The 13,975-nt window shown below is 42.8% G+C and overlaps 1 protein-coding gene across 1 annotated transcript in view; it reads right to left on the bottom strand.

Annotated features, from left to right (window-relative positions):
- Window positions 1–13,975, bottom strand: part of diaph2 (diaphanous-related formin 2) — a 529,613-nt gene that overhangs the window by 66,363 nt on the left and 449,275 nt on the right. The window contains exon 26 of the mRNA XM_034291816.1: window positions 3,610–3,745. Within this exon, the coding sequence (XP_034147707.1) occupies window positions 3,610–3,745 (136 nt within the window). The remainder of the gene's footprint in view (window positions 1–3,609; window positions 3,746–13,975) is intronic.

Genomic DNA, 13,975 nt, shown 5'->3' with positions numbered 1-13,975 from the left:
CACTTGCAGCAGGGGTAAAGCAATTTAGGTTGAATGCTGAACATCTGGTCAGTCCAAGAGAATATGGGAATCCACTTAGGGCAAATTAAAACAAATGGAGAGAAGCGCGTAATGATTTCATAAGCAATTTCCCATATTAGTATTTCTAATACTTCACATCGAAAACAGATTTAGCCTGACTCTTGTCTCACACATCCATCACGGGCCTTCGGAAAAGTACTAGTCGACTGAAGTCATTCTCAAGTCACTCCTGGGAAATGGAGTGGCCTTTTTTTGGGTGCTTTTTCCTAAAAGCATTTGTCTAGCAGCCCATCCCCCTCCCTGCTGCCACCATCCTCTTAAAGCTAAATGAATTAAATTCTCATTAAATATGCATTTCCATTGTTAATCATTTGCATGTGAAGAGGATTAGTTCTCAATTTGCAAAATGATTTAAAATCTATCTACAAAAATAGCCCCTTGAAATTGCATTAAACACCACTGAAGGATGCGTCAAATAGCCTTTATCAATGCAATGACCAAATACAAGAACCCCCAAAAAAAGATTGTAAAAAATGATGGCCATATATTCAACCTGGCGTGACAAGATATTTGCCAAACACCAAATGTGTCGATATAATGTACCATAAATGTATTATATCAAAGGAGATCAATAGATTGTGTAAGTGGGGCCAAATTTTGAATTCAATTAACTCCCATGAAAACAAATGTTACATCAAACGTAGAACTCTTTATTAGCTTCAAAATTGGCCCGCCTGTGCAACATTAATGCTAAAAGTGGCTGGATATGATAAATGGTAGTGCAGAATAGAATATTAGCTCCCTCCAAAAGCACACACTGCCTTACCCTGCCCAACATTCCATGAAAAACATGTTTGATGCTGGGCCATAAAATATGGATGTAAGGGATCCAACTCACTAACTCCAGCAAACTGTTGAAGTACATATAGAATTTTTCAACAGCGCTGTCAATGATTCCTGCTGGTGATTAGTGTGGATAGCAAGGCTAGTCGAGGAGCTTCTTGCATCCAAGGCTGTCATCTGTAAGAGGAAGGCTGATACTAGCTCCAAGGGTAGACAGAAGAGTAGAATACAATGGAAAAATACTGGATTGACTGACATCTGTGTTGTGAACCGTGAATTAAAGGGAGAATTCTAGTCAAAGCATTGACACAAGACAGATGCCATAACCTCTAACCTCCTTAAGAAAAGTCGCTGGTTCGAATCAAGTGTAAAAAAAAAAAATCTGAAAAGTCAGAAAAGTCTCCTAGAATTACTCAAATGTGAAATGCAAGCTGAATGACAGCATGTTTGCAGGCCCGTTTTGACAGGGCAAGAACAAAAAAAATAAATCCATCAACTGTCATTCCATTTCCCTAACTTCACAAAAAACCTAGTTAGGCTGTATAATGTGCCGTAAGAGCGATCTAAGGGGGGACGAGTCGGCTTTGATTAATTCATATTGGCTTACTGGTTACAGAACCACAAGCCACAAACAATATAACACTTTTAAGTATTGTCGACCTTGAATGTTGAGAGGCTCGCAGTTTCACAATCCCAACGTCTAGATGATCAGACACAGAGTCAGGCGAGACCAGGAGCTGGGGTGATGGGGATGGCAGACTATTCATGCTATCTCTTAGGCTCCAGGCTACCTGTCCGTGTCATTGTCATGTTTTATTCATCCACCCCCCCCCCCGCCCCCCCGCCCCCCACCCCTCGCCCCCCAACTTATTATGGCGTCTTCCAACTGAAACAGATCAAAATCTGCTCCGGCAGAAATATTTTATATCACACCTACTTTCCTCTTTCCTCCCATCGGCTTATAGACAGAGGAACAGGAAAGGAGAGGGTGACAGGAAGAAGCAGAATGAGAGATATGGAGTAATAGAGAGGGGCTGACTTCCAAGGCTAGACAGCCATTCTGGATTATTAAAAGTGAAGCTTTCAAAGAGGTCAACGCTTGAAAAACTTGCATGCATCAATTATCTCCCAGAGAGTTACGGCAGCAGTGAGCAACGGAGAGCATGCTTGTCACATTGGTGAACGCGGGCAGAGCTAAAGAAAGGTTTCTCGGTTAGCTGTGACATTTGAAGCTGGTGGAATGTTAAAACTCCCAGTGTGTTTGTCAGAAAGAACAAAACAGACCACAATGACTGCTTCCCGGACGCCAAAGCTCTATAGTCACGACATTCTGCTGGTCCCTCAGTAATAGGGCACAAAGATTCCCGGATTTCTATTGCTAATTTGCCTGAATAACTGTGCAGTCTAAAATAATCAATAGCGTTTTCACCGCCATTACTTTGTTTATGAGAAAGATAAAAAGGCAGTCGTTTAAAAAGATAAACTAACCCCACTGGGGACAGAGAGGCGGAGTGAGAAAGTAATTCGAGTGCAAATCGAAAGTTGGGGGAAAATAACTTTCAACAAATCTCTTAAAAAGAAATGTCTAACTCTACGTTTTAAGGTTGTGAACACTTCAAAATGATTTCCCCCTCATTTTGTCTACTATGCTTGAAAAAGTCTGAACAACAATTCCAGCTCCATGTCAGACAACCGGGTGTTGTTGAATGTTGTAAGAGCGTGTGACGGAGTGGTGAGAGAATGCCTCAGTTATTCGGTGTGACGAGCCAGCTCTAATATCTGTCAAGCCCACAAAGACGGTGGACCCGAGATCCCCATCTATACATGTGACCTACATCCTCCCGACACCTCGACACCAGCGGCAATCTGCCTGCTCTCTGCCCGTCCTCCCACAGCGTAGCGCCGACCTGAGCTGCACCCGAGAGCCACTACACGCGGGGAAATAATAGGCACTCACACAGGAACTGACAGACTTTGTTGTTACTGGTACCGTTGCTACGACTTGTACTGCTAGGACAAAGACAATTACTACTGTCTACTACAAGCACTACTCATACCCATGTTTAAATAGAAGAGTGCTTAATAGGGTGACATTTTAACATACACTGTTCTCCATTACAACAACTAATACCACAGCAGTACTTTTATCAGCAAAATACATCAATGACTAGTAGCACTGTATAAGTCATTGGCACAACACTATAAACAAAACAGCCTGTATATGAACCGTGAAGTAAACATATGTTATGGCATGCTGTGGTTCTATGACACAGAAAGAAGATTAATTGAAAGGCTGAAGGTGAGTCGATCTCAACAGTTGTTTGCTACGCCCACATGTTCGCAGGCTGTTAGACATCGGGTTAAACGCAATTCAGCTGCACATTGAGGGGCTGTATTCCCACTGAACACGCGCACATCTCTGCGCCGACACAGTGATCTGTCGGCCTGCCTATGATCAAGTCAATTAAACCATATTGCTTCGGGTTCGCTTTCAGGTGACACCTGATGAACTCTGGCTGTAACCCCAGACCAATGTTCTCAGGGGGGAGATGGGATGTACCGTGAGCACATTGCGACAACAGGCATACTGTAAATGTGCATCTATAACAAGGCAAATATAAGCCCAGTGTATTTCACGTATTGTACACAGTCACACATGCTTGCAAACACACTCTCTAGAACACGTGCTAGTGCCCCCCCCCCACCCACCTCCTCCTACTCTAGAAGCTGGAAGTGGCGGCATACCTTTGTTCATGTCAATCAACTGCTTTTTCTTCTGCTGGCGCTCCAGCTTCTCGCGCTCCGCTTTCTCCTTCGCCAGTCGGGCCCTCTTGATCTTCTCCTCCATCTCCCTCTTCTTGTGGTTCTCCTTCAGCGCTTCCTGCAGAAGGAAACACAGTGGCGTGCACACACAGTGGGACTTCAGTTAAAACCTCTTATTGAAAGCACAGAACAGGGGGATTTGTGCAATCAGCAGATTTACAGTTTTACAGGAAAAGGAATGAACAATTCATATGGACGGAATGCACCAAGTCTATCAGAAACGTGCCAGAGTCCTCCGTGGGAATCTTGCCAGGCATATTCCTCGCATCGCATTGTCGATAAGGGACACGTAACGGCGGGTAAATTGTGTGTCAACAGATAGTGTTCATTATGAACGCTGCATCCACACTACTGAGCAATGGTAGCGTTTCTAACGCCGTGTGCCTTTTTATCCCCTGAAAATCAGTATCTTAAAATGTGCACTCCGGTCACATCATCACCCCATTGAAATTGCTAAGCTCTTACAAAAACACATTGTTCTCAAAAAGTGATCTCACCTCGTCTAAAAGTGACCTCACCTTGTCTCAGACCTATCACCGTCAATCACAATCCCAATCAAAATGAGGTTCAGGTGTGCAGCAGGTCGTTTGGCAAAGGGGGGATGGACTTGTCTGTCTGCTTCGAAGGCTAGAATTGGTTGTCACTCTTATTTTGTCTTCTATACCAATGATTGGTTTGCAAGGTGGAACTTTCCAGCTGGAAGGAGAATTCAGGTGGACGATCATGTGACAGGAGATGCCTTTCATTAAATCTCTTATATACAGTGTCAACAAATGTATGTGTGTTGCGGTGAAAGAATTCAACATTGTCATTGATTACATTGTCATTGATTATAATTTTAAAAAATTGGTAAGGTCGATGACCTAATAGTGTATACACAATGTACAAAGGAAGGCGACTTGATTTAGCAAAGGATGTTTGGATGAGTGAATGTTTAAGTGGTGGATTATAATTATGAATTTAGATGTTTATTTTTTTTACTGACCCACAATCAATCCCCAAAACGACACAACACAATAACCGTATACCTCAAATGCTTGACAACAAAGTCTATTGTTTGATTCATGGTAAAACACCGGAACAAAATTCCAGCACAAAACCAATTTGTAGCCAAATTCCAGGTGATTTTTCAGTGTAAAACAGAAAGAAGAAATGGAAAACCCCCGCAAAAAAACATATTCACTGGTGTAAATGTCACCAAGCTGTTAGGGCAGGGAGGGTGTGCGCCTGTTCTGACACTGGGGGAGATGGGCTGACACAGTACCGCCCGACCTTTGGAGCCTACAAAGGTTCTCTCGCCCCAGGCCTGTGGCGCTAGCATGTCTTGGAGTGTGTGCGTAAGCGACTCTTCCCGGCGCGCATGTATGCGCGAGCGTGGGTGCTCGTAGGCCTCCTTGTAAGTGGATGTGCACGCCTGTCGTGACACACCCCGCCACTTCCTGCTGCCTGGATCTCCGCTGCGGTCTGATATAATGGGTGTTGACAGACCCCCCCCCCAGTATCCCCCTGTGGTTTCTCTACGTGGGCCTCGTGTTGCCGGCTAACACATGAGGATTACAGGGATCATGTGGAAGGGCCAAAGGAAAGAGCAGCTCATCATGCCAGTCAAAAGTGTGGCCTCGGCTCCCAGGACCAAGGACGAGAGCCATCATTGTCACCGTCTCCTTGGGAGGAGACAAGGAGAGGGAGGAGAGAGAGAGAGGTGAAGAGAGAGAGATGGGGAGAAACAGGGAGGCGGTGGAAAATAAGACTGAGGACAGAGAGGGGAGTGGGAGGAGAGAGAGAGAGGTGAAGAGGGAGAGAAGAGAGAAAGGAGACATAGAAGAGAGGGCTGAGAGTGAGAGAGAGAGAGAGGACGAGGAGAGCGAGTGGGTGGAGATAGAGAATAGAAAGGGCGGAGAGTTCAGAGGGAGAGAGGAGGTGGACAGAGCGAGGGATGGAGAGAGAGAAAAGTGAAAGAAATACAGAAAGGAGAGAAAGGAGATATGCGAGAGGACTGAGTGAGAAAGGGTCGAGAGTGAAAAAGGGTGGAGAGATAAAGGGTGGAGAGAGAGGGAGGGTGGAGAGAAAGCCCCACACAGACAGAGACAGAGATAAAGACAGACAAAAGAGGGAAATAATGGAGAGAGGAAGTGTGTGTGAGAGAGAGAGAGAGAGAGAGAGACGAGTGAACAAAGATAAAGGAATACCATGCTCCACATATCCAATGGGAGAAGCGTTCACATTCTTTTGTGTGCCTGCATTCAATAGTCTAGGATACTGGATTCACTGATACTGTAGCTCTCCATGGTGAGCCTGTGTGCAAATACATGTTGACTGCGTGCACTTTGCATAATGGCGTATTATCAAAACGCATTGTATCCCTCTTCAGCACTGAATCCAATGTTGTGTTTTAACACAGTCTTAAAGAGGCCCATAGCCTGTGCTCCACGACATATGTTTGATCAAATGATAGGCCTAATTTGATAATACAACTCAATTCATTTTCAGAGTGATATTCTAAACCTGCTTCTAGTTGGGTACTAGATTATTCACAAGATAATGTATTGTGATCACTACCCCCCCCACCCCCCCGCCCCCCCACCATCCCCCAGCCAAAATAAAGTATTCCTGGTGGCTAAACGTACTCTAAACAAACAAGCAGTTCTGATGGTAAACACGATAAGGTCTAGACAGCGTAATTATCGAAACCTGATCAAACATGCACTACCCACTAACTGCCATGACAACAAGTATGCTTTAATACATTTCTTGCTTTCCCCACTAACTACGGCTGTTCCTTCTTGTGCCAATGGCAACGTCTACGATGGTATCAGCTTTATCTGTTATTCTTAGTTGTACTTCACATTGTACTTAGGGCTTATGGTATATAAACAGCACCCAGGGGAGGGGTCTTCCAGTGTAATCTTCAGATCAAGAGTGTAGAACACTGAGGTACAGGTTGCTACTATAAAGGGCAATATAGATGGACCTCTGACAATTATAAACCCAAAAATAGCTAAATTTGCATATTGCTGTTCTGAAATTTAAAAACAGATGTTTAAAACAGATGTATGCTGTTTGAGTATACCGTTACTCTGAAAATGTTGTTCTAGGCCACATTCTTGTTGCTGAAGAGGCAACATCACGGTTAGAACATACTGAAATCCCAAATCATAACAGAGAACAAAGCTACATTTTAAACAAGTAATTGAGAGGTTTTCTCCCTCTACCACTAAGGAAATGTTACCTGTCTCCCTGACTCAAGCCTTTCACTGTGATTAAACAGCCTACCCTGTATTGTATCGATTACACCTGGAGAATTCTTTTTAAATATTGAACACTGAATTCTACCATTACCTGCCAACAAAAATGTGATGTCAAAGTGACATACTTCAACTTATTAATTACGTTTGCAAGTGTAAATAAATAAAGTAAATAAATGAGCAGACAGATTGGAAGGGAGACAGGAAAAGACAGGATACACAGAAGACTGTGGGAAGTCTTCAGGTTGTCAGCGGTGGTCGCTGATCGATGGTTTAACACATATTAGAGAGGCTAGCAGTGTTTGCACACTAAATAATCCCAAGTCATTACCAAAGCTGATTAGGAGACAGAGGAAAAGCCCCACTTAAAACTCTTTCCGTTAATTGGAACAACTCTAGCTGGAGAGCTGGAGATAACCACAAGTTTCATTGGGGGGGCAGGGGGAGATAGAAAGGTAGAAGTGAAAGGAGATTAAACGACAAATGTTCTAGAAAGTCACAGACGGGGAAAACTGCAACTAACACAAACCTAGCCATTAGAGTGAATGCAAAACTACAAAAGACAACACTTAAACCGTGTGTGAGACTAAGTAACCAAAAGATTATTAGCAAGATGATTCGAAATAACAATGGGCACAGAGCAATAAGCGACAATTGGTAAAACTTTATTTTGAGAGTTCCAAAAGTGTGTCTGTAGATGCTCAACAGCAGGGGTATTCAAATCTTACCCTATGAGGTCTGAAGCCGGCTGGTTTTCTGTTCTACCTCATCATTAATTGCTCCCACCTGGTGTCCAAGGTAAAAAAATACTTCTTGTTGATAACCAAGTAGTTGGTTATCAACAGATAATTTCTTGAAAATTATGACTATCTATAGAACATGTAAAAATAAAAATTGGGAAACCATAATTTTCAGCTCCCTTTCTAATCTGGAATTCTGACTTTTTAATTATTTGGTATGCAATTCTGTCATCCATTTAAGTATTTGTTTAAAAACGTTGATATTGCAACGCATGTGTTGGTGGACCGTCACTGGGTAAAGGCAGCTCCCTAATGCAGGAGGTTCTGCCTCACTCTTTAAACTGTTGACAAAAGGCTGGAGAGGAGACTTCTATTATTCTTTGTGGACGTGCAGAATCGGCTGCTGGCGGCTGTTGCGAGTCCAAGGGTTTGGATGGGTAATCTATTCACGTTCTTTGAGAGCCAAGGAGCTTCAGTCATGAATGTGAAGACAATTCTATAGCTAAGGCTCCTTTACGTTTTTAACTTCTCATAGATGCATATTTAGCAAAAGGCTCAAGGTCATTAGCCACAGAGAAATTGTGTCTCACAGTGGGGAGAAAAAGTATTTGATACACTGCAGATTTTGCAGGTTTTCCCACTTACAAAGCATGTAGAATTACAAAAATCCAGAAAATCACATTGTATGATTTTTAAATAATTAATTAGCATTTTATTACATGACATAAGTATTTGATCACCTACCAACCAGTAAGAATTCCGGCTCTCACAGACCTGTTAGATTTTCTTTAAGAAGCCCCTCTGTTCTCCATTCATTACCTGTTTTAACTGAACCTTTTTGAACTTGTTACCTGTATAAAAGGCCTGTCCACACACTCAATCAAACAGACTCCAACCTCTCCACAATGGCCAAGACCGGAAAGCTGTGTAAGGGCATCAGGGATAAATTTGTAGACCTGCACAAGACTGGGATGGGCTACAGGACAATAGTCAAGCATCTTGGTGAGAAGGCAACGACTGTTGGCGCAATTATTAGAAAATGGAAGAAGTTCAAGATGACAGTCAATCTCCCTCGGTATGGGGCTCCATGCAAGATCTCACCTTGTGGGGCATAAATGATCATGAGGAAGGTGAGGGACCAGCCCAGAACTACGTCACAGGAGCTGGTCAATGACCTGAAGAGAGCTGGGACCACAGTCTCAAAGAAAACCATTAGTAACACACTACGCCGTCATGGATTAAAATCCTGCAGCACACGCAAGGTCCCCCTGCTCAAGCCCGTCTGAAGTTTTCCAATGACCATCTGCATGATCCAGAGGAGGAATGGGAGAAGGTCAGGTGGTCTGATGAGACAAAAATAGGTCTAAACTCCACTCACCGTGTTTGGAGGAAGAAGAAGGATGAGTACAACCCCAAGAACACCATCCCAACCGTGAAGCATGTAGGTGGAAACATCATTCTTTGGGGATGCTTTTCTGCAAAGGGGAGAGGACGACTGCACCGTATTGAGGGGAGGATGGATGGGGCCATGTATCGCGAAATCTTGGCCAACAACCTCCTTCCCTCAGTAAGAGCAGTGAAGATGGGTCGTGGCTGGGTCTTCCAGCATGACAATGACCCAAAATACACAGCCAGTGCAACTAAGGAGTGGCTCCGTAAGAAGCATCTACAGGAAACGTATGATCTCTGTAGTTGCAAATAAAGGTTTCTGTACCAAATATTAAGTTCTGCTTTTCTGATGTATCAAATACTTATGTAATGCAATAAAATGCAAATTAATTACTTAACCTAATTACGTACCTATGATAAAAATTACAGACTTCTACATGCTTTGTAAGTGGGAAAACCTGCAAAATCGGCAGTGTATCAAATACTTGTTCTCCCCACTGTAGTCTAATATGATGATTATTTTTATTTCCCTTCTATAGTGTTTGTTTTCTACCTATTCCATTGTACATAATGTTCTTGATTGTATTTATACAGTATCAGTATACAGCAATATTTATCCTTTTAGCCAGGTGGTCATTACAAATGAGAATTGGTGCCTAATCGCCTAACCTGGTTAAAAAAAAAAAGTGAATGTATATTTATATTGTTGCGTGTTAAAGATGGGAATTGGTTCTCAACAGACTTCAAAAAGTATATGAAACTATCTGCAACTGATATGAGAACAGCATTGAAAATGTCATTGATTTATGAATAAACGGCTCATCCTAACAACAACCTCTATAAAATATTTGGCAGCACTTGTGTTATGAATCCCCTGATTGCCACTGTCAGAGCCTTTTTAAGTTACAAACTCAATTTACCACCTGCCATGACTAGTACCTGAATGTCTAGGGCCACCATATGCCTGCTTCTCAAACTCTATTTAACCTGCTTGACCCGGGCATTGATTAGTTGCTCAGGCAGGTGCTAAGGGCTGGACGCCATGCTTTTCTTCAGCCAGGTCACATGCTCTTCAGTCTTCCTCATGCAGCAACAGGGGCAGCGGTCTCTATCAGCATCCAGACTCATATACACTGCGTGTGGCCTCCGTGGTTGCTGTGTGGTGTAATGTATGTAGGCAGCATATGCATGTTCCAGTTCTGTCCCACTGTGAGTCTCACTGAGCTATCGGCTGTTCACCGTGTACAGTACATTCATCGTCCTATATTCCTCCCCCCTTACAGGACGGCCTCAATCTTCAGTAACATTCAAGCTCTCCATGGCCTGTTAAAATGGATCCTAATAAAGGACCCTGTGTTTGTGATGACCCCTGGGCTGCATTATTCTCCTCTAAACGGGGACGAGTCAGCAGGTCACAAACACGTAGGGTGATTTCCCTCTCTTTCGGATAGCCCTCTTACAGTAAGGCTGAGTAACACGAGCGAGACATCAGAGCCTGTTTGATCTCCGAGTCTATACTCAGGCGGGACATGGAAACTCAATGACCTATTGATTAACTAAGTATTGCACAGTTCCTCTTTCGCAAAAGCATTCGCCCAAAGCAGCCTTTATGCTTGAAACACCAAAACACTAATCCGACACCTAAAAAGAAATGTGATTGAGTATGCCATTGTTTTCAGGCAGTTATTGTCACCATCAAAGGTTAATGGAGCACATTTTCCAGATAGAATTTTAATGCTCATTTAAGCTTCCACAGTTTGACGACTGATTTCCAATGAGGAAACAAGCTAGGTTGATAAATCTCTATATTTTCGTACACACCAAGTACTTTCACAGTGGTGTATGTGGGCAGTTAGTGTAAAATGTACACATTGGTTTTAAATAAGACCCCAGGACTACAAGGCTTCACCAACAGGGAAATGGGCTGGTGATACTGATGTCCTGTGTTGTGGCGATGGGCTTATGACCTGCATGCCTCACACAATCCTCGGATTTAAGTTGTTTTCCGAGCATCCATTGCCACCACTGGCCACAGACAAAGCGACGTCTAATGTCCAGTGACGTTCACTGGACTAATGTGACAACTTCAAAGCTAGTTATTTACCTCCCAGGTACTTCATTTCAAATCAATTTCTCATGACCGCTCTACTGCTCTTCTGACCCTATATACAGCACATTCCTACTTTGTTTTACAATAATTTCACTGGATGCTTTCATAAAGAGTGACGTACAAGTCTGCTGTACTGTACCTCTGATTTCTTAGACAAATAGTGTTATCCAAATAGTATTTTACTCTATCACTGTAGCACAACACAATATTTGTTTGTCAGCCATCTGCTGCAATATGTGCCAGCTTCGATTGACGACAGGAACATATTGAGTATACATTCAGTGACTTCATTGTCTTTGAGGAGCAATACTATATATATAGTATTGCTTTCTGCAGGATTATGCGCCCTGCTACAAAGCAAAAAATTCAGGAATGGTTTGAGGAACACAACAATGAGTTCAAGGTGTTGACTTAGCCTCCAAATATTGTGTATATATCACTACGAAAAAAACAGTTAAAAAACATCCCATACTGATTTAATAACATTCAGATGCAGGATGCTAATCCATATAATTCCATTGGACTGTAACTTTGGTGAATCATGTGCCAAATTCACCATACACCCTTTTATTCCAATATGGCTGCCAAACAACTTAATTGGGTCATGTTATCCTTTTAGCTGTTTTCATTATGCATTATACACCCCATTATTTTACATAACTTTAACCACCAGGCGATATGCCACCCTTATAATGCCTCCCGTATATACTAATGAAGTCCTATGTTTGGCCAGTTGAGGCCAATTATAACATTTGAAAGTCAAATTATTGTAGTAACAGACAAATCCACTATAGCCCCAACAGTATGAGTACATGCATTTCAACAGAGTAATAGTTTGCCGCTCTTATCATCAAGACAGAATAAAACATGTTGGCATTCCTATATAATTTTACATTTACGATATAGCTGGAGGTTTCAAGAGAAAACAGCTTCTAGGATACCATTGCATATAATTTGTGTCAACCAACCATCTGCACAGACAATTGTATTAAGCATTTTAAAGGTCAAAGGTCAATGGACTGTTCACCTTGACTGTCTGGAAATGTACATGTTGACTGGCAGGGTATTCTGAAGCTTTCCAGTACACAAAATAAAATGAATCAGAGGGAGGGGTGAAATGAAGAGCAACACACAGAATCCTATGGTCAGTGAATGGCTATCACACATTTTCCTTCACCAGAACCACTATATGATACAGCTGGCATGACAGCCCTCAGCCAGACAAACGCGCATCAGAAGAGCACCGCAGCAGCTGCCGAGGATAATGCAGCGGTTCCAGAGAAGAGTGAAATGGGAGGAGAGGCATCACATTACCGGCCCCATCATTATCATCGTTATTAGGGCTCTTCATTCCACTGTTGGCATTAGCGCGCCTTTGAGACCGAGCCAATGGCCCTGAAAAGAAACCCACCCATGTGCGCACGTACATCGGGTCAAGCTAAAACCAAACACAGGCACACATACACACACCCATGAACACACAGGCACACGTACACACCCTTGAACACACAGACACACACGTACACACACCCATGAACACACAGACACACATACACACACCCATGAACACACAGACACACATACACACACCCATGAACACACATACACACACTCATGAACACACGGACACACATACACACACTCATGAACACACAGGCACACATACACACACCCATGAACACACAGACACACATACACACACCCATGAACACACAGGCACACATACACACACCCATGAACACACAGACACACATACACACACCCATGAACACACAGACACACACTCATGAACACACAGACACACATACACACACTCATGAACACACAGACACACATACACACACTCATGAACACACAGACACACATACACACACCCATGAACACACAGGCACACATACACACACCCATGAACACACAGACACACATACACACCCTTGAACACACAGACACACATACACACACCCATGAACACACAGACACACATACACACACCCATGAACACACAGACACACATACACACACCCATGAACACACAGGCCGTCATCATTTCATCTTGAAGATTATAGGATCATTTAAGCTCCGTGATTTTGTGATGATTATTTGATCTGGAAGATTATGCGGGGATAGTCCCGTCTAGCAACCCTGTGCACCGGTCGGGCTCCGCTGGTCTCATTAGAAAGACGCTCAATTAACAACTAAGACTGTTAGCTCATCCTCCATTTTCCTCAGCTTTGATAAGTCATTAATATAGAGATCCTCATCCCCCTCTACGCTCCCGGTCAGGATTACTACACGCACAGACAGAGCAGACTGATTGCATTTCACTCAGGCTCCTCCACCCTATCTACAAACATGGCAGTCACATTAAAAGGAACAAACTGTCAGGGCATTCTTATATATATGCATATTTGTATATATATATATATATATATATATACATATATATATATATATATATATATATATGCATATGTGTACATATATATATATATATATATATATATATATATATGGCGTTTATGCGCCAATAACGAATGATTTTTATTAGCCTTGGAAAGAAAAAAAAAGAAAGAAAACAAGCTAATGGATTCTCTTATCGGTTGTCGTCAGCTCTGTGAGATCTGCCTGTCACTGCACCAGCTGAAATGCCTCATGTCAGTCGGCGGTGCATTAAGTCCAGGCTTTATGGCCAAAGCAATTTAGAGAAAAGCAGTATTCCAATCGAGTTCTTTAATATCTGGGATGCCCCTGTGTGTAATGAATGCGCTACAAAAACCATAACACGCTCTGTGATGCCGGCAAAG

The sequence above is a fragment of the Esox lucius genome, chromosome 4 (genome assembly GCF_011004845.1).
Source record: "Esox lucius isolate fEsoLuc1 chromosome 4, fEsoLuc1.pri, whole genome shotgun sequence".
Taxonomy (NCBI): Eukaryota; Metazoa; Chordata; class Actinopteri; order Esociformes; family Esocidae; genus Esox; species Esox lucius.
The sequence above is the reverse complement of the archived record's forward strand: the minus strand, read 5'-3'. Positions and strand labels throughout refer to the sequence as shown.